At 42.7% G+C, this 19,352-nt stretch overlaps 3 protein-coding genes across 3 annotated transcripts; 2 read left to right on the forward strand and 1 right to left on the reverse strand.

Moving 5' to 3' along the window:
- Positions 1-996: 996 nt before the first annotated feature.
- LOC129379511 (calpain-5-like) lies at positions 997-10,901 on the reverse strand. The gene is made up of 13 exons (XM_055060323.1): positions 10,600-10,901; positions 9,295-9,474; positions 7,664-7,795; positions 7,363-7,574; positions 5,994-6,186; positions 5,711-5,904; positions 5,000-5,077; positions 4,495-4,828; positions 4,283-4,405; positions 4,002-4,198; positions 2,507-2,625; positions 2,212-2,351; positions 997-1,469 (listed from the first exon to the last, which is right to left on the reverse strand). Exons 2-13 carry the CDS (start codon positions 9,457-9,459, stop codon positions 1,293-1,295), a joined length of 2,064 nt encoding a protein of 687 aa, XP_054916298.1. The 5' UTR covers positions 9,460-9,474; positions 10,600-10,901; the 3' UTR covers positions 997-1,292.
- A 900-nt stretch (positions 10,902-11,801) lies between these two features.
- cnpy4 (canopy FGF signaling regulator 4) lies at positions 11,802-14,361 on the forward strand. The gene is made up of 6 exons (XM_055060324.1): positions 11,802-11,942; positions 12,722-12,848; positions 13,273-13,369; positions 13,516-13,638; positions 13,736-13,853; positions 14,032-14,361. The coding sequence occupies exons 1-6, from the start codon at positions 11,858-11,860 to the stop codon at positions 14,136-14,138; spliced, it is 657 nt and encodes a 218-aa protein (XP_054916299.1). The 5' UTR covers positions 11,802-11,857; the 3' UTR covers positions 14,139-14,361.
- Positions 14,362-14,602: 241 nt separating this feature from the next.
- On the forward strand, positions 14,603-17,981 carry LOC129379423 (zona pellucida sperm-binding protein 3-like). Its single transcript, XM_055060197.1, has 4 exons — positions 14,603-14,791; positions 16,823-16,889; positions 17,458-17,629; positions 17,750-17,981. The coding sequence occupies exons 1-4, from the start codon at positions 14,603-14,605 to the stop codon at positions 17,916-17,918; spliced, it is 597 nt and encodes a 198-aa protein (XP_054916172.1). The 3' UTR covers positions 17,919-17,981.
- Positions 17,982-19,352: the final 1,371 nt, after the last annotated feature.

Here is a 19,352-nt window from a genome sequence, read left to right on the forward strand (position 1 = left end):
ATATAACTTAATATTACAAATTATTTGTCGTTAAAGCACTGGTTCTAAATATAGGGGGTGAGGTCCAACTGTAGACCGCAAAACTCTGCATTTAGGGACTTGACATGAGCACCAGGACTTAAATGATCTCATTAAATAATTCCAAACTGGATGTGTTGATTTATTTCGATTTATGGCGCCAACTATAGCAAACAGCTCAAAAGCCAGAAATACTTGAGAGACCCTCTAAAATGTTCATAACTGCTCATTTTCATATTTCAGGCACCAAATTTACGGTAATATGCATTAATGCACACAGTTGAAGCTTTCTTTGCACTGCAACTCAGCTCATCAGCGTTACGCCCAATCAGCAACAAGGAAAATGAATGGTGCTTTTCAAACACCTGCTTCTGTCAAACAGAAGAAAGCCACAAAGCTGAAAAACAAAGGCTTTTCAGCTTTTTGTTAAGCTGGAAAGCCCTTTAGGTTTTTCAGCTTAACAAGCCTTGTTTTCTCTTTCTTTGTAGAGAAGTCCTCCACACACAAAAACTAAATTAATTTTAAAAAAGTGAATAAACAACTTTTTGTGGATAATTTGGAGTCCTGTTCCTCTAAAAATAAATACATTTATGATTATCGAACTGTGAATATTTGAGGGTCCACTTCACATATGCACAAAGCAATGCAGTCAAACTCAGAGCCAGAATAGAGAGACAGTGGAAAGAGATGAGTGCCTCAGATGCAACTGTTTTCGCAGAAAAAGACATTTTGTTGTCGTAAATCAACAAAAGTAAGGTTTGTTTGCAACAAATGCTGGTATCAAACAATGAGAGTCGTGAAGTCTTTAATTCAGACACCTGCTGCTCATAAAAGCAGCTGCCTGTTCGAAGATCCTGATAAACAAATGCTGCATAATTAGCATGTCTTATCGAACGTTTGCAGCCGGGCAGAGCTCTATGTTGTCTGGACAGAATGTTTGGTAGAACTCCTGTTGCCTGAAGCATGAAGAATGAAAATAGAGAACATCACATTTTGAAGGAACATCCATTAAGATTTATTTAAAAAAAATATGAATATTTGACTTTAAATTAAATAAAAGAAGCTCCTGGTGTCTTATTATTTATTGTATAAAACGGAATAAACCATAATATATATAGGAAACAGAAATAATTGTTGCATTAAAAAAAATAAAATAAAAATAATAGCAGCCAAACAAAACCCTGAACACAGAAAAAGGGTTTGCTATGTTCCCTGTCCCTTGTCTATATTTGCTCCAAAGTGATCTTGGTGATACCGTGGCAACCAGGCAGATGTCACAAATCCGTCAGGCAGACGCTGGTGGACGTCTCCAGGTGGATGCAGCCTCTGGACCCCGAGCGCGACCGTCCCCCTCGCAGATCCATCACGAGGCTCCGGCTCCGCTCAGATTGGGTCGTCTGGAGTCGAGCCGCTCCGAGGGGGGAGTCCCACAGCAGGCCTGTGCTCCACAGCTGCACGTATGCAAGCATGCATGCATGCAGGTTGTTACCGCGAAACTCAAACGTTTTCATATTAGCTTATGATGAAAGTAGACTTTAATGTTTTATTGGGGTTTCATGTGGTCAAACTCCCAGGGGCGGTGTGCAAAGTTTGGATTTAAATGGCTGCATAAACATCAAGAATAGTTAACAGATGATTGAATAATTTGAGTCACACATCTCAAACTTGGAGCACAATGAACGCTTGTCCAACCAGATCAAAGCAAATTATGTTCTAAAAGTTACCGACTGAAGCTTTACTCTGAGTGACCAGAAGAAAACGATTCTTTAAAGTGAGCCGCGGGACGTCATGTTTAAAGTTCACCAAGACTCAACAAACACGTTTAGGAAGCTTCTCTGGTCAAATGTGATCAAAATGTGAAAGTTTAGTCCCACTAGCAAAACTGTGTATAGGAGGATAAGGTGGTGGCAGAATCATGCTGTGTGAATGTTCTTCTGGGGCGCAGACAAGAAAGTCACGTAGAGTTGATGAGAAAACGGACAGACAAAACTTATCAAAAGTTGCGCAGGAGTCATTTTTCTTCCCACTTTACTCGATCGGTTACTTAATGTTTGTCTATCACATAAAACACACCAAGAGTTTTGATGTGTTTTTTAGACAACATGTGAAAAACCTCCAGGGTTGTGAAGGCTTCTGTGATGCACAGTCGTCTGACCGGGTGTGAGACGGAAGAAAAGGGCGAAAGCGTCAAACCTCGACAGAGATGTGGTTGTCGGGGTATCTCCTGTAGAAGATGGCTCGGAGGTTGAACTCGGGGTTTCCGTCCTCGGCCTTGAACACTCGCGTCCTGACGGCGTCGCCCTCGCACCGCACCACCGCGTACACACCTGGAGCTGCGGCCGCCAGGCAGGAGACCCGACGCAATGCAAAGGAACAAAAACAGAAGAAACTGAAAACAGAGCAAAGTGGAAACTGTCGACGAGGACTGAAGACAAAAAAAAAAACAAAAAAAAAACACGTCTTCTTTTTTCTTCTTCTGCTGAGCCACCTGTTTGTTTGGGAGGTTTGAGTCCAGATGCCCTGTGCAGATGGACTGTGGTCACCACGGCTGGCTGAGGTAGCAAACACTGGAACAGAGACGGAGATGGCAGTTCTTCCTTTAGTTCCCTTCAAAGAGAAGAAAAAAAACAAAAACAGAACCGGGATCAGGAGCTGGATGCTGCTACATGGCATGGAAGAAAAATAATTCCTGTTTCTGAGAGTAAAAACAGATTTTTTTTAAACTGGAGCTTCATAAGTCAAAACAATCAATATATCTGCCCTGATGAACAGACATAAACTAAGAATCAGAATCAACTGAAGAGTGTCTGGGAAACATTGCTGGTTTCAACCAAGCGGAGTCTGGAAATGCTGCATCATCTGTTCGCTCATAAACATTTATGGTTCTGTTCTGTTCCCTACATTTCCGAGTTCTGTAGGTTCTGGGTTCGTTTTGCTTTTTTTTGTATATTTTTTTGTGTTGACCTATTTTCTATTGAGTTGTTATTTTCTCTTTCTCTTTTATGTTGTTTTTCTAGTTTAGTCACAGTTCGTTCCTTTGTGTCACATGGTTTCTGGGTAAAATATTTCCTCATAACTTCATGGCAGCTTTGGAACGGTGCAGTCTGCCACTTCAATCGCTGCCTTAAGTCTGCGAGTAAAGTCAACTTTCCCTTGCAAAATTTACACCCTACAGAGATGAGGTGCATTGATGCTGTCGAGCTTTAAGAAGAGCTCGAGGTTAAACATCTAATCCAATCAAACGTGGAAAAGCAAACCGGTCAAAACCAGGTTACGAGGTTTATGATGAATTTAGAGATTAAAAAAGTCCATAGGATTGTCTCCATAACACATTTTACTGGATGATAAATTGTCCCAGAAATCAGTGCGCTAAACAATATTATTGTCTCGAGATCAGTTCTCAAGTAATATATTAATATAAAGAGTACTGCGCGCTGCGACTAAACGAGATCTTAAATATCTAAAACACCAAAAAACATCCAAAAAGAGCAAATAAAATCCAAACACAAGCAAAACCATGAACAAAACGCATAATGAAAAACATTAATCATCTGAATGGAAATTAATGGAGCTCATTTAAATGTAGTATGAGATTAATTTATGAATTGATTAACTGCTTATTGTCTATTAGGAGACCTGAGGGCGCTTCAAGACTGACCCTCAATACTTTGTCTTAAATGTCTTTTGTCTGTCTGTGTGGAGGTGGGCGAGTGTGTGTGTGTGTGCGTGTGTGTGTGTGCTGTGTGTGTGTGTGTGTGTGTGTGTGGTGTGTGTGTGTGTGTGTGTGTGTGTGTGTATGTGTGTGTGTGGGTGTGTCAGGTACCATTTACTTCTTCTCTTTTAAGAACTAACTACTTGCTCTGAATTAGGATACAGTTTCATTACACTTTGTCTGATTGGCTGGTCCTGCCTCACCAAACATCAGACTGATCTGAGTTTCTTCATCTGACTTTTTTTCTTTTTATTTTGGCGCTTTGGCACACCTGAGTTGGACGTTTGAGTGTGAGAAAAGCCTCAGCAGGAAGCGTCCGGTGTCGCCCGGCAGGAAGGTGGTGGGCAGCACCACGTATCGACCCGAAGCCAAAGTCCCCCTCAGGGTCACGCTGCGGGAGTCCATGTAGATGGAGCTGGCCGCCTGCTCCACCACCAGCTGCACTCGGCTGCAGCGGTTCGCCTCCACCTCGACGAGGTGAGGGGGGGAAAAAAGGCAATCAAATTTCAAGAAGCCAGACAGGTTCGCGTTTCGTTTCGAGTTTCCACCAACCTTCAGCACCTCGAAGCCTATCGGCAGGTTGTCCCCTCCTCCGTTTTTCTTCAAGACCCTCCTATCTTCCTGCTGCAGACAGATCAGCACCTCCTCCTCTGTGCTTTGCACCTCAAACATGAACTTTTGCACAAAAAAAAAGAAGGTGATGGGGAACATTTCAGCAATTTTTTTGTGTGTGTTAGTTTAGGTATGTTTTATGATGTACGTACCTGTGGATTGTGCAGAAAGCTGTCCCTGTGGTTGATGCAGCCCCCACAGCGACTCCTCCTGTCCATCTCCTCGTCGACCGCTCCCCTTTTCGTTCCTTCCTGACTGCTCTGCCTGACCTTCTCCCCTTCAGGTCGGGTGTTGCTCAGGGCCTGAGGGGAGCCGCTGCGCTTCCCTGCAGAAAGAGGCGCCGTGCCGGGGGCATCCGGAGATGGAGCCCACTCCCCGTAGCTCTGCGTCTCTCTCCAGTGTGAGCTCGGCCACAGCAGCCTCCTCTGCACCAGCCGGCACACCACCACGTCTGTGAAGTAGCAGCAGAAATCCTGGAAGTCCATCCTGTTTGGAGAAAAATGTATATATATATATATATATATATATATATATATATATATATATTATATATATATATATAATATATATATATATTATATATATGCATGAGATCACTTGGAAGGTTGGAAAAATTATGAAGATATATTTAGAGATTTTGATGGAAATGCTGCGTGCCAGAACTCTCCAACATCACGAACAACAATCCCCATCTTCTCCCGCTCTGCTCGGCTCAGCTGCTGCCACTGCTCTGACCTGCAGGGGGCGCGCAACAGCAACAAAAGGCGGTTTCACGCATTCATTCATATTTTGTCAAACCGACACCTTAAACTTCAGTGCATTTTTGTGATAGACTAGCACAAGAAGTCAGCAGATTTGAATAGATTTTCAAACTCCATAGGTTGGACGGAAAAAACCCAGCAGATTTTAAAACCATTTGATAGATTTATGCACACCACACTTTTTAGATTTTTATTTGACACAGGAAATGCTGCGTAATCAGCTAACACATAAAATTCAGCTTAAAGCATTAAAGCACACTTGAGCACAGTGTGGAAAAAGTTCAAAAGGTGTGATCACTGTCGATGAGCTCTACTGTGAAGCAGATGACAGAGTGTAAGAAATAAACAAGTAGTGTTTTAACTTCTGGAAAGCGTCATTGGTCCACTGTGGCCATTTTTCTCAGTTTTCTCAGAGCTTCGTAATGCACACGGCAGATGTTCCCTTGTAAAACGTTTGCCTAACTGTTGTAAAATGTCTGAAATTGTCCAGAAAAGTTGCAGTGGCATTGTAAAACGTTGTAAACTACATCGTCAGCTGAGGCTTTATTCCTAAAGCGCCTGTAAAATGCGCCCAGCAGTCAGAAGAAAGGTTTCAAAGCGCCCTCACCCCTGACTCCAGGCTCCTTTCCAGTCCGTGGTCCCCCACGGGTTCCTCATGCGCACCATAAAGAGTTGGGACGTCCCGCCTGCCTTCAGCTGATTCTCCGTCAGCCTCACCTTCCTCACCGCTGTGATGCCATAGGCGTGTCCTCGTACGAGCCCGCAGTCCAACACCGACTCCACCGTCTCCCCCTCAGCTGGCTGAGAAATGTGAAACGTTTAGTAATTTACCAGCGACGTCTGAAACGTTGAGGCCCCTGAGGGTCACAGAAAAAAAAACAAAGTCCTACCCGAATGGAGCACGTGATGAGGGATTTGTGCTCATGGACCTGAGCTAATGTCTGGAAGAGTGCCCTCCTCCGCTCGCTGCTCAGGCTGAGGGCCTCACAGTCCAGGCTGAGAGGCTCCGAAACCCCTCCAGTGAAGTCGATGAGGGCCTCCGTGGTGTTTCCTCCCTCCAAAGCCTCGTAGCAGCCGTTTAGTCTGACACCGAAACACAAACCGGCTCAGGGAGTCGTGTGTGGCACTCAGTTCATCCCTGTATGCTAAATGTCAGTCAGTTCATTTGCAGGAGATTTGTGGCCTCGCCTCTGGGCTTTCAGTCTTGTGGGGAGTTTTCCTGATCCAGGCTCAAAATTACACAAACCTTTACACACATTTATTCTCCCATCTTCTCCCACTTCATTGCAGAACAGCTTCCTGGCATGGACCTGGCTTTTTACTTCCTTCTTTATATACATATATTTTTAATAAATTATTATTTTATTTTTTTATATGAATTCATGGTTTTCTGTTTTTATGTAGTATTTACTTATTTTATTTATTTTGATATTATTTTCAGCTTTTATCTTCCTGATTGTTCAACAGATGGTCGTTCCAATAGCTTATTTGAGCTGTTTATAAATTACGTACAAATCAAACTAAAATGAATTTAATAATATTTAAACAATTGTAAGGCAGTTAAATAAGGGCTCAAAAAATTGTTAGTTTTTGCATTAATGGTCAGGTGTATTTGTGTCCAACGCACCAGCATAGATGGAAGCAAAAGAGCCCCGCAGCATGATTCTGCCACTGACGTACGTGAGAACTGGGGTATTGTTATGTTTAAAGCCTCACCTTGACTTCTCTCTGCTTACTTCTTGTGATTGTGGTCATAGGTTTTAGGTCTGTTTCTCCAGTTATCTTAAAATGTACCTCCAATAGAAATAGGGCTGGTGCATGAGGTCCAAGATCAAATGCTTTGATTCATGTTCACTGTCCAAGTTATAACATGAACTACTTTTTGTTTATTGATCATAATTTGTCTGAAATGCAGATTTGGCAAATGCTCATTTGCTAAAACAGTTGGTATAAATCGCTATTTAATTTTTTTTTATTTTTATCAACAGGTTCAGGAGTGGAAACAAACTTTGACTGAAAAGTGTCCATTTTGCCTTTTTACCCTTTCATCATCATCAAGTCAGCACAAACGGGACTTTGTTCTCTTTTTGGGAAACTCTGGATCTCTGGAAATGAGTGTTTCGAACCTTTGCTGGATACCTTGTACTATTGCCGAGGATGTAGACAGGGTTATTTTAGGGAATATAAGTAGCTGCCAAGCTTTGAAAGAATATTAATGCTTCACTTGTCCATTGGACACAGTTTTCTGCTTCTCCTTACTTGGCGTAGGCCTTCTCCAACAAGGCGCTCCAAAACTCTCTTGGCGTTGCTGAGCGGCAGAAGAGCAGGACTCCATCTTGACTGACCGGCAAACGGTCGTCCACCACGACATCGACCCAATGTCCGAAGCGCCAGAATCTGAAATGGAAGATCCCTGCGTACAAGTCTGAACGTTTTGGGTTCCACTCCTGATCCATGTGGTTGGGAATGACCTGCAGTGCAGACAAGGGATGAGTCAGATTAGGGGAAAGTGCAAATGCAAGGCACAGAGCCGATGAGACAATGTGTCTGAAAGGAGAACCTTCTTCCACAGTGAAGGCTCGGATGCCAAGCAGGAAATGGCTGCCACCATCCAGCAGTTACCCAGACTGCCTTGGTGCAAGTCGCGAGTGCTGATACCATCCACAAACAAACGAGGGTCCCTGCAAATTTCCTGGATTGATGAGAGACGGAACAAAAGACCAAATTAGGATAAAAAGTAAATAAAATCACATCAGTCCTAGTCAATTCATTCAAGGGGACAGAAAATATGATGTGTTTTTTCTTTTTATATAGAACAAATCCTGATGTTTTCCAGACAAATGATGAATATGGGGGAACTTCTCTATCCACATGTGGTTGTATTTAATGGAAACACAGACCACCTCCATCTACTCCAGTGATTATTCATGTCTTCCTCTGAGAATGTACATTATCATGATTTACTCCACGCTTGCTGTTAGCTGAAACTTTCTTTTGGATTCCAAACTGAGTCCGAACGTCCTTCTTGTTGATATAGTGTCCGACGGCCATGCTAGCTTAATAAACGTCATAAAAGTATGAGGACAGTAATGGCTGATGACGTTAGAATTGGGTGGACCTCTTTACGTGCGTAAAGGGAGGATAAATTGGCCTTGAGGGCCCAGTGAGAGTGATTTTTTTTTTATGACTACAGCTTCGAAGTCCGAAGAACCGAAGAAAACTTTTGGTTGAGGAGTAAAACATCTTGAAGAAACAAGAGATGAACGACGGTTGCCTTCTTTAAGACCCTCATCTCCCGAAGGATGAAGAATCTGTAGCGACCTGCTCATCCTTGGAGGATTGCTAAGGGTCGGGTGGAGAGAGGAGTGGTACGCCCTAGATAGAGATACCCAGGACAAACAACCACAAGCACACACTCATACCTGAGTGCAATGTAGACAGAGCAATTGACAAACCAGTCATGGTTTTGGACATGTGCGGGGAGCAAAAAAATAAGTAGAGAACCAATGTATCAACAGGAGGAACATCCGAACTCAAGGTCAAAAGCGCCCAGGCCAGGATTCAAACTCAGGGTCTTATTGCTACAAGTTCTAACAACCGCTCCACCGTGCAGCCCGACTTGCAAAACCATAAAGTACGATTCCAGACTTTTTCAAAACAGCATAACACAAACCAGAGAGGACCAGAAGGTAACATGACATTTACAGCACATGCTACACCCTAACTACTGTAATAAAACATTCATTCCTCGCCATAAAAACATAACCGTTTCCCCAATAAACCCGCAAATTATAAAACCTCAAAGTTGGCTGCTTTTATTCACATCTACACGGTTGGTGTAGCTGCAGTTTTCAGCTTCAGCGGCTGGAAGGCCCAGCATCACAACACTGCTCTAAAAACAACCAGCCAGTCTATTTACACACTGCTGCTTTTTCTGAACTCAACTATTGACACTAACATGGCTGTCCATCTGCATCTCCTCCTCCCGGGGATAGAGTTTCACTGCCTGACAACCTCTCTAATTATAGAAAGCGCTTTAATTAATCCACTTGTTGAAATGCGGCGCACTGAAGTTGCCTCCTCAATTTGGATCAGGGACCAGAGGTGATGGATTCATAAATTAGGACTATAGGCCTTTGGCAGGATTGTTTTCAGTTTCATTTGGACACTTTTCCTCCAAAGCAAGCTCACCCGCGGCCTCTTCCAGGTCAGTCCAGGTGGGGGCGCCCTCTTGTAGAAGAGGGATTGGTTTGTGGCGGGGAACAGAGGGTCTTTGAAGAGAGCCCCTCGACGGAGGCAGGAGCGCCTCAGCTTGTCGAAGCTCTGGTCCTTAAAGTCGTTCACCGCTTCCAGCATTCTCACATCCAACGACTAAAACGAGATGGAAAGACAATGCTCAAATAAAGAGAAAAAAAAAAGATGCTTGACGCATCACATGTAATGATACAAGATCTTAAAGCCATTTGTCATTCAAACAGATAATTATTTAGATTGCAGTCTGCTCCTGTTATCAGATATTAGATATCAGATATTAGAAATTCCTGAAAAGTAGTTTTGTTTCAATCAACCTCATAAATGTTTCCCATTTTGTCTGAAACTTCGAGAGCTGTTCATCAAAAACTTTCACTCAGAGCCGGGCCGTCAAAAAACACAAAACCTCGTCATTTTATGAGACAGTTCCACTCAGCGGTTTGCCTTTGGAAACACCAACCCTCCGTCCGTGTTATTCTAACTAGTCTGTGTGATGAACCACCAGCAGATGTAATTACCCCAAAGCATAAAGCTGCCACCGCCGTGCCCGACAGTTACACAATGCAGAGTTCTTGGGTTTGAAAGTCTCGGCTTATTTCCACCAAAAATCTCCTGATCATTTTTGACGCACCCAATAACATAAAGATTACTGAGTTTACGTCAACGCTTTTATTTTAGCTTGATGTCAGTGCTGATATAAAGCTGTTTTTGAATAATGAAGGATTTTATCGCTTCATCTTGTTTTTCTAATACTTTCCACCGAGTGCTTAAGGAAGATAAAGACTCTAATAGAAATTTTGTAAACTATATTTTTTTGTTCTATTATGTTTTGTATTATAGAACATGCAGAGAAGAGTCACATTGCTTTTTCCTATTTTAAGTCTGTCCGGGACGTTTCACGCCTCAAGACAACAAATGAAGTTATGGTCCATAAAATGTCAAAAGAAAAAAAAAGGAGTGCACAGTTTCACATCCTTCAAACGTGTCTGTGTTTATGTAACAGCTTGAGGGCCATACTTGAGTGTTTGTGTTTCTGTGTAACTGTATCTCCCTCCACACAGACAATAGACAGATGGTCACCACGCCAGGTGACATAATACACAGTTACAGCTGGGAATAACCTCACACCAGTAAAATCTACTGGTCATGCAGCTTTTGACACTTTAGCCTCATACATCTGCACATAAACTTCCATGCTCCAGCACGAACAAGGGTGTTTTCTAAGAGTTTGAGCGTCTTACTTACTGCTTCTTCCAGCGGGCTGTCAGGTGGCCGATCCTACGCTTCCTTCTTGTCCTGGTTTGTGATGTGTCTTCCATTCAGTCCTCATCTCAACATGGTTTGCAAACTCCAGGTCCCCCTTCTGCCGTCAGGTTTTCCTTCCTCTTCCTCACGCTCTCCTGGAGGATCGGTTGCTGTTGATCGTGCTGCGAATGTCACCTGGGAAACCAAGAGGCTGACACCTTCTCCTTTAACTGCTTCACTGCCAAATGTCACATTGATTAGACCCAACATATACAATGTGGAAGCTGAGTGCAGCAAACGGCTCTGAAGGAGCTAAATTAGGCCTGGGAGCTGGTTCTAATTTTGGGATGGGTGTATTTGGAGAAACACTTCAAGGGGAAAAATGGGAACGCTGACAGCTGCTTTAAAAATTACAATAAATAGACATCAAGTAGACATTTGATCCGATGGTAGGAGGCAATTTTGCGCCTTTAATCTGTTCCTGTACTGATGTCTAAAACAGGATGTGAACTAAGAATTGTGTTTTTCTTAGTTTAAGTATTGCTAAAGAAGTGATTGACATAAAAATTTTCCCAATCATTATGTTTACATCCAAAGAAATGCACACATGCAAAAGAAAATAAAACACAATTAGTGCTGGGAAAGCCTTTTTGATAATCAACTTCTCCTGTATTGAGAAGCTAGTCATTAAACTTCTCAGATGGGATTTTGACCCATTCTTCCACACAAATAAAACCTCAAATCTTGAAGGTGCTGGGGGTTCTTTTCATGCGCGCGCCCTCCTCCAAAGATGGTGCGTTCAATGTCTAAAGAGTTTGGGCTTGGGCTCATTTGACCAGAATATATTCTCCTAGTATTTCACTGGATTGCCCAGAGCTTCTGCAGCAAATGGTAATCGGGTTTTAACATGCCTTTCCTTCAACAGTAGTGAGTGTGAAAGAGATCATAAAAAAATGCATTTCATAAATAATAAAACCATCAAGACACAAGCAAAAATCTGTTATTTTGCGTTTTAATATATTTTCTTGTATCTCACTTTACTAGACCTATCTGTCCTCGATATGTAAATTTTTTAACACTTTATTTGAACACATCCCTGATTCCTCTCTTCTCTTTCTCAGCCTGCCATCGAGTCACCAGCAATCGATTGGTCGTGTCTGCGCCGATGCAGCGCGCATGCGCATGCAGAAACCCGACGCCGATGTGGCTGAGGTGACGCTAAAAGCGCAACTCTCTCCGTTTCAAGCACAAATTCAGAATGAAAGCGATCATTCTGGCTGCCGTCTGTGTCTGCGGCTTCGCTGCCGGGAGTGAAGACGAGAGACTGCCCAATAAATGCGAAGGTTTGACGACAGAAAGACTCAGGAGTCGTGTTTGCTGCAACTTTTCTGTTCTCTTCGCGAGGCAGTCATTAACCCCTTTGATCCCAGTTATTCTTCTCAAAATAAGTGCATGCGTTTTCCATCCTCGGGCCTCCCTAACACATGCTATTTAGGAGTTATTATTACATTTTATGTGGGTTATGTTAGTGAAAATGTAGGCTTTCATACCCGGTGGGAAACTGCACAGTCTAAACTACACATACATACATATAACAAAAAAAAAATTATGACATAACCTATGATGACACAGAATGGTTACAAGTGTGTTCAGAAATATTTTAGATACACAAAGATTGGGCCTAGTGACCTTTGACCTCATTTACTCATTTCATCAGTGAGGCAAATTCAGGTGAAAATGTTAGTAAGAACAAATCTGCGTCTGGGAGGAAATTCTCCCTGTTCCACCAGACCAACCAGTACATCTTAGCCCTGTAAACCAGTTTGAGGCGTCATCTTGTGACACACAGTGTCTTTTCCACCCACTGTGGAAAGGATCACCTTTTGGAGGGGGGAGTGAAAATAGGGGAGGGTTTCAACTGAAGACATCGTTTTGAGGTTTCTTCAGGCTTAGAAAATCTAAAACATCTTATAGTTTGAAGCTGCGTGGGAACAGCAAGGCATATAGAATAAACAGCAGAGCTATGGACACGCAGCATAGTGGTGTCTGTATTAATGCTAGCGGCAACAATTATTGCCGGTGGGATTAAAGGGGTTAATGTTGGGTTGTTTGTTTGTGTTAGTTTGTAAGTTCCTAACGATGGAGCTGCAGGAGGCTCTGGAGAAAACTGGTCGCTCTAAAGAGGTTCTGGAGGTTGGAGAGGTGCTGGACACGGGCAAGAGGAGGAGGAAGATTAAATACAACACCTCGTAAGGCACATCTTTCATAATATCCTTGAGTTTTAACTCAATGCCAGGATAGAAAGAGATCAGCAGTCTATCTATCTATAAAATTCTCTTTCTATATATATATATATGTAGATATATAGATATAAATATGTTTTTCACTTGCCCTACATTAACAATAATCCCTTTCTTCTAGTCATGTTTTAAAAGTTTTTGTGAGCTGATTATTATATTTGTCATGGTTGTAAAAAATCTCAGGTTCAAGTACAATATTACATTTAGGTTTTTTGTACAAACCATTTGGCTTTGTGGCATCTCGTGTGTTTTCTGCTTGAGATCATACTAGTGTTTTCTTTGTAGAGAGTTTGTGTTTGACGTTTAGCAAAGATCTTTATGTCTACGTTTGTTTGTTAGAAGTCGGCATTGACTCTTTCCTGGTTCATTTCAGAGAAACTCGTCTGACCGAGGCGGTGGACAACATATGCGAGCGCATCCTGCAGTACAGTGTTCACGCCGAGAGGCCTGGCAGCCTCAGATACGCCAAGGTAGCGAATGCCTCGTTGTGCTGAATGCATTTCTTCAAAGCTTCGTGAAAGTTTGGATTATTTTCCACCTTCTCCAACCCTAAATTGAGTAATCCCTCTCTGCCTAAGCATGTGGTGTATCGTCTTGTGTTTAACGTTGACCGCAGGGCTCCAGTCAGACCATGACGACGCTGAAGAATCTGGTCAACAAAGGAGTGAAAGTAGACCTGGGCATGCCGTATGAGCTCTGGGACGAGCCGTCTGCGGAGGTGACAAATATGAAAAAACAGGTAAGACAGAGAACACTCCCCTTCCCGACCGTTCTGAAGCTGAGGTTCTGAATAAAGGTAATCGATTGTCAAAACAACGTGTGTTTTGTGCGATCAGTGCGAGACGATGCTGGAGCAATACGAGGACGTGGTGGAGGAATGGTACTTCCACCATCAGGACCGGAGGCTGGAGAACTTCCTCTGCGAGAACCACGTCCTGAAGACGTCAGAGCGAGGTGGGACGGGAACGGAGACGTAGTTGTTTAAAATTCTGATGCTCACAAGGGGATAGGAAGCCATTAAGAAACTGATTTAAACAGGAAATAATACTTATTTAAATCAAAAGTCTAAGTTGTCTAATCCATGCATTTTGTCATTAAGCTCCTCCTAAATCGTGCGGTTTCTTTTATCCAGACTGTCTTGAGGAGGTGTGGAAAGGCGACGCGGGTCTTAAAGGAGGAGCCGAGGAAGAAGAGAAAGCAGATGAAGAGGAAACGACACACGATGCCGGAGAACTTTGAGGGAAAACCTTTGGATGAACGTGAAGACAACGCCACACCTCAGCTGCATCTCGGAGGACAAACTCAGAAATCATGCACATAGGAAGTGCGTTATTGTGTTTGCAGTTGGACAATCTGCATGTTGCAACATGACACCTTATATATTATTTGCATCATAACAGCGTTTCCACTTCATATTGCCCCATGTACAGTTTTATACATTTGAAATAAACTTTTTTAACAACATAAACCGCTTATGGGATGTCTTTAAACTCATCATTGGATCAGTTCTGATTAGACTCAGCTGTGTGGCTCCTGCAGACAGACGGCATCAGAGAGCCAAACAATGCCTCGTCTTGCTGCGTATCTCATCTTTTGGGCCCATTTTCTGAGATACACGCATCAAACCGAGCCCGTTTTTCTCCTTTGCTCTGACCCAGAGGTCAGCTATCAGGCTCCTGAGCTGAGCTGTCAGGAGGACAGCTATGGAGATCATGATGAGACCTCCTCACTTGTTGGACCCCAACCCTCAAAGGCCCCCCTCCCCCGCGCAGCTCGTCGGACTGAGGCTCGGACCATCTGGTTCTGGACGGGACTGCTGCGCCGCCAGCCGCTCCGCAGATGGAGAGTTCATCATCAGGCCTCCTCTGGTTGACTGTGGGAGCAGAGTGACGGTGGGTGAAACTTTCCCACCTTCCCCCCACCCAGCTGGATCGGACCGGAGCTGCTCCGTGCTGCCCCCTGCTGGTTCTCATCCTCTTATTTTCATTGCAGTTCGCAGACGGTGCGCTGCTGTAGCAACATGCGGAGGGAGCTGCTGCTCCTGTGCTGCGTGGGTATGAAAGGTGAAACATCAAGGGACGCTTAATTCAGCCATTATTTAACATTATTTATGCAGAAAAGTTGTATTCGACCAGCTGCTTTTTTTTGTCCTCTGCTACTCCAAGGGGAATTTACATGTGACATATTTCAAGAAAAAAAAAAAAACATTATAGACTGACTATATACCTATACCCAGCTGCACAACTCAGTAGGTAAAAACATTTCGGAAGTAGTACAAAATATCTTTTTCAGAATTTACCAAATTTTTTAATGAAAAATTCTGGTTCCCAAATATTATTTTCCAAAAAAAAAAAAAAAAAGCTTTTGTGATACACATTACTTTCTCTGCTTACCTGTCAGCGACTGCTGAGGTTCTGGGACCAAAGATTTGATTCAGGCCACTTAATTAAAATAATAATAATAAAATAAATACTTTTGTGAGGATGTCTGACACAGGAGTGCAGTAAAATAGACACCAGGTTCTGCACAAATGTTATGACAAAAAGTACACAGATGCCAACATTTTTTTATTTTTTGCCAAAAAAGGGAAAAAAAAAGAGAAATGGACAGATTTGGAACATTTATCTTTAGTCATTCGACTCCAACATGTGTAGATGGAGTTGGTGTCTGATGGAGTTACTCCAACACCCAAGCATTGTGTTGGCCTGGGTGCAGTCGCACTGAGAACAGCATTTAAAGCTGCCATCGGTGGTAAAGTGCACAACTTCATTTAAAATTTAATTCAGTCCTGGTGACTTAAGTTAACTCTCTGGTGGCGGCTGGGGATGGTATCAAATTCCTGGCCTGGATTACTGTTACTGCTGGCTGTGCGTGCTGGCACCTGTTACTTTTCTGAATGTGCGAGGTTGTTTCTTAAAACTTGCCAGACTCTTTGCATACACTTAGAAGGTCTCTTCCAAACTTTAGGAGTAAAAGTCCAGGAATTGACAGGTGCTCCTTTTTTTTTTTAGAACTTATTTACTTAAAAGAATAACAGAAATTAAAGTTTCTGGGTTCTAGAGAATATGCTGCGTTCCAAGAAAGTGACCTTGATGTTCCAGGAAAGCACAGGAAATGTTATTTAATGCTTCTACTTAACTAAAAAAAAAAGTTTAATTTCCTGAAATTTTGAATTTCTGTTTTTTTTTTTTTAACCATTCAAAAATTTCTTGCAATAATCAGTTTTCTTATGCTACAAATGTACAAAGCTACTTTTTAAGGTAAAAATAAAATAAAAATAATTGTAAGAGTATCACTAAATACTTCTTTACAATAGTGCTTTGTTTCTGCATAACCCAAGTTCTACCAAGCTTCATCAGCTTCACATTGAAATCTCGAGGATTCTGCAGACCAATGAGCAGATTCTTGTCTCTCACTTTAAGGTATTTAGGGCCACTGGCTTCAAAACCACAAATCACCAGCCGCCCACCACACTGCTTCACAGATGGTATGTTTGTGCTGATATACTCTGTTTGGATTACTGACGCGAGTGAATTATGACCGAACGTGTCCACTTTGGTCTCAGTTGTCCTGAATGACATTATCCAGATGTAACCTACAGGTGTTATTCTTTTTGCAGAGCACAGGCTTTCTCAAGAGGAAGCCAATCTCAACGACATAAGCTACTTCAGTCTTTGTCTTATCGTAACTTTTAATATCCAACACTAAAACTGACACCTGTTGAGTCTGAGGAGTTTTTTGGTTGTTTCTCTGAGATTTATGTGGTCTGATTTTGGATTCTCTGTTCCTGTAGAGATTTGGACGCTGTCTGAAAACATAATAGTGATGGTATTTTCTTTCTTTACCTACCCACCTCTAAATTTTCCTCCCAGCTGTATAAAACTGTGATAACAACATGTGAAGTCTTCCTCTTGTAACTACAGGAGGAAGGCGGTGAGCAGCGGAGCCCGGAGGCCAACCTAGATGCCCGTCATCTCAGCCTCAAGACGGGTGTGCTCCAAAAACTCACGTGTGTTGCTGCTTATCATGGACAGGTCGAGAACCACGGAGACTTTTCTCATCTCATCTGAACAAATGAATGATAATCACCTCCCTGCATTATAGGTCTTCATCAGAGCTTCATATTCAGGCAACTTTGCACCGTGCTGGCAGTATCATGCTGTGGGCTTCTCTTTGGTTTGTAGAGAATTATCCGTTCTCCATACTGAGTTCTTGATGTATGATGTTAAAAAAGAGTATTGTATTTTGTTTGTTTCTATCCCTTTTTACAACAGCGCACTACATTTTGTTGCTCCGTCAAGTAAAATCCCAAAAAATACATTGAATATTGATTTTACAACGTGAAAAAAGTGCCTCAATTTAAATGGGTATATTGGTAGAGGTCCTGAGAAAACCTGGAGAAAAATTCTTGAATTTCGCCATCATATTCAAAAGATATGAAAGTAAAATATGAATCAATCGGAGGTTTCCCAATAATCTGATAGTTCATGTCACAGATTAAACATGCGAGTCAAATATCAGTTGAATCTAAAATAATTAGAGGGTTTTTCTCATGAAGATGACTGGAGCTGTGAGAGAAACTCACCTGTTTACTTCATGATTGAGATGGTGAACATCCTGGCCTCAGTAGACCACCACCATCACCCTCCCCTCCGCCTGTACGCAGGCAGCTGCCTGGCCACCCTGACTCCTGACTCACACCCAAGATACCCCTTCATAGACCACCAGGAGTGAGACCTGCTATCTTTAACGTCTGCTGCGGTTCCTACACGGCCGATCCGTCCCCTTCCTGCTTCTCGTTATGTCCGAGCTGCAGGGGTTAAGTCTGATAAGGACATGCCTGTTTGCAGATGTTTCACAGACTCCCAGCTGAGCGGCTCCGGCTCTCGCTTCCTGCCCCGGGTCCGGGACGACCTCCTTCACATTCAGCTGGAGCCTTTCCTCTTCCATCAGGACCGGAGACTCTCTGTCAGTGCCAAATTTAAATGCTCTACCATTTCAATTTCTGCACAGATTTAAAAAAAAATAGAAAAAGAAAAAAAGAAAAGAAAAGAAATGCACATCCTACTATCCTCCCTGCAGATTTACATCACTTGCTACCTGGAAGCTGTTCCCCTGTCTAAGAAGGACCCAGAGAAAAAAAAGCTTGGTATTTTAGACGGTCATTCTTTAAAAAAATCCTTGTGATGCAAAACACATTTGGTTTTGCTTCCAGGTGGAGGTCAGCAGATGGGGACCATCATGCGTGCGAGAGCCGGAGAGGAGACCGAGGGCAGCAGTGCTTATTTCATCCACGAGAGGGCGCAGAGGAGCAACGGAGAGCGCGGACTAAAGCTAAATGTTGGGTTTCCTCCTGAGTCGCAGTGTGCAGGTCTTGTGAACAGCAGACGATAACCAAGACGTCGTTTTATTGCAGAGCTGCTCAGAGAAACAACTCTGGGTCCAATCACGTTTCTCCCAGAGCGAGACGACGGCGGCAGGACTTGATTCAGTGGAGAAGAAATTGAATCGTGGAAAAGTCCTGCCATCTGAAAGGTGTCTGGCTGGCAATTTAGCTACAAATGTAATAAAAGCAAAAGATGTCAGTGTGTGAAGCAAGATTTATGACCGCTCAAGGATTATTTACATGCAACTAAGCTGTGCAGCTGTGCAATCCACCTTGTTTAGATAATTGTTCACTCAAATATTTCTGAGTGAAAGGAAGCGTGAAGCATTTCGAGATAAAGAAAACAGATAAGCCCCGTTTGCAAAATGAGACCTAAATGCAGAAAGTCGCACATTATGAAAGAATATTACAGGCTTTTGCAGCTGCTAAAACATTTCTGTATTGAATCTGGTCCAATCTGATCACAATCTTTATTATGTCTATGAGGTTACTGATGTGCTGAACTCTCGGGGTGTGTGTGCGTGTGTGTGTGTGCTACAGAATAATTGTTCACTATGACATCTGAGTGGGTGAGAAATAAAAAGGCACTACTTTAAAGATGCATAAGCTCACATTTCAATGCACAACTAAAATTATGATTCAGTTTCCATGAGTTTAAGCATCTCAGCTGCTGAACATGTGCATCTGGTGTGGGCATTAGAGGTACTCAGTCTGTCCAATTAACCTAATATGTTATCAATATGCAAAGAGCGAAGGCCTGGCACTTGAAATGTAATATTCTACTAAAAATTGCATCTCGGCGATCATTTGGGGTTGCGATTTTGCAAACACTCGTGGCGATGACCATGTATTCAGCTCTTGCAGAGATGGATGAGAAGATGGATGGATGGCTCTAAACACACAAGTAGAGAGGCAACAGACTTATTCAGATCAATTCATCCATATGTTGGAATGGTCCAGTCAAAGTCTAAACTTAGATCTTATTCAGAATGTGTGACTGGAGTTGAAAATTGGTGTTTTTGTTTGTGTTGATTAGAGCTGCACAAAATACAGTGAACAGAAGCACG

Source organism: Poeciliopsis prolifica, unplaced genomic scaffold (assembly GCF_027474105.1).
Source record: "Poeciliopsis prolifica strain line A6 unplaced genomic scaffold, Auburn_PproV2 SCAFFOLD058, whole genome shotgun sequence".
Classification (NCBI taxonomy): Eukaryota; Metazoa; Chordata; class Actinopteri; order Cyprinodontiformes; family Poeciliidae; genus Poeciliopsis; species Poeciliopsis prolifica.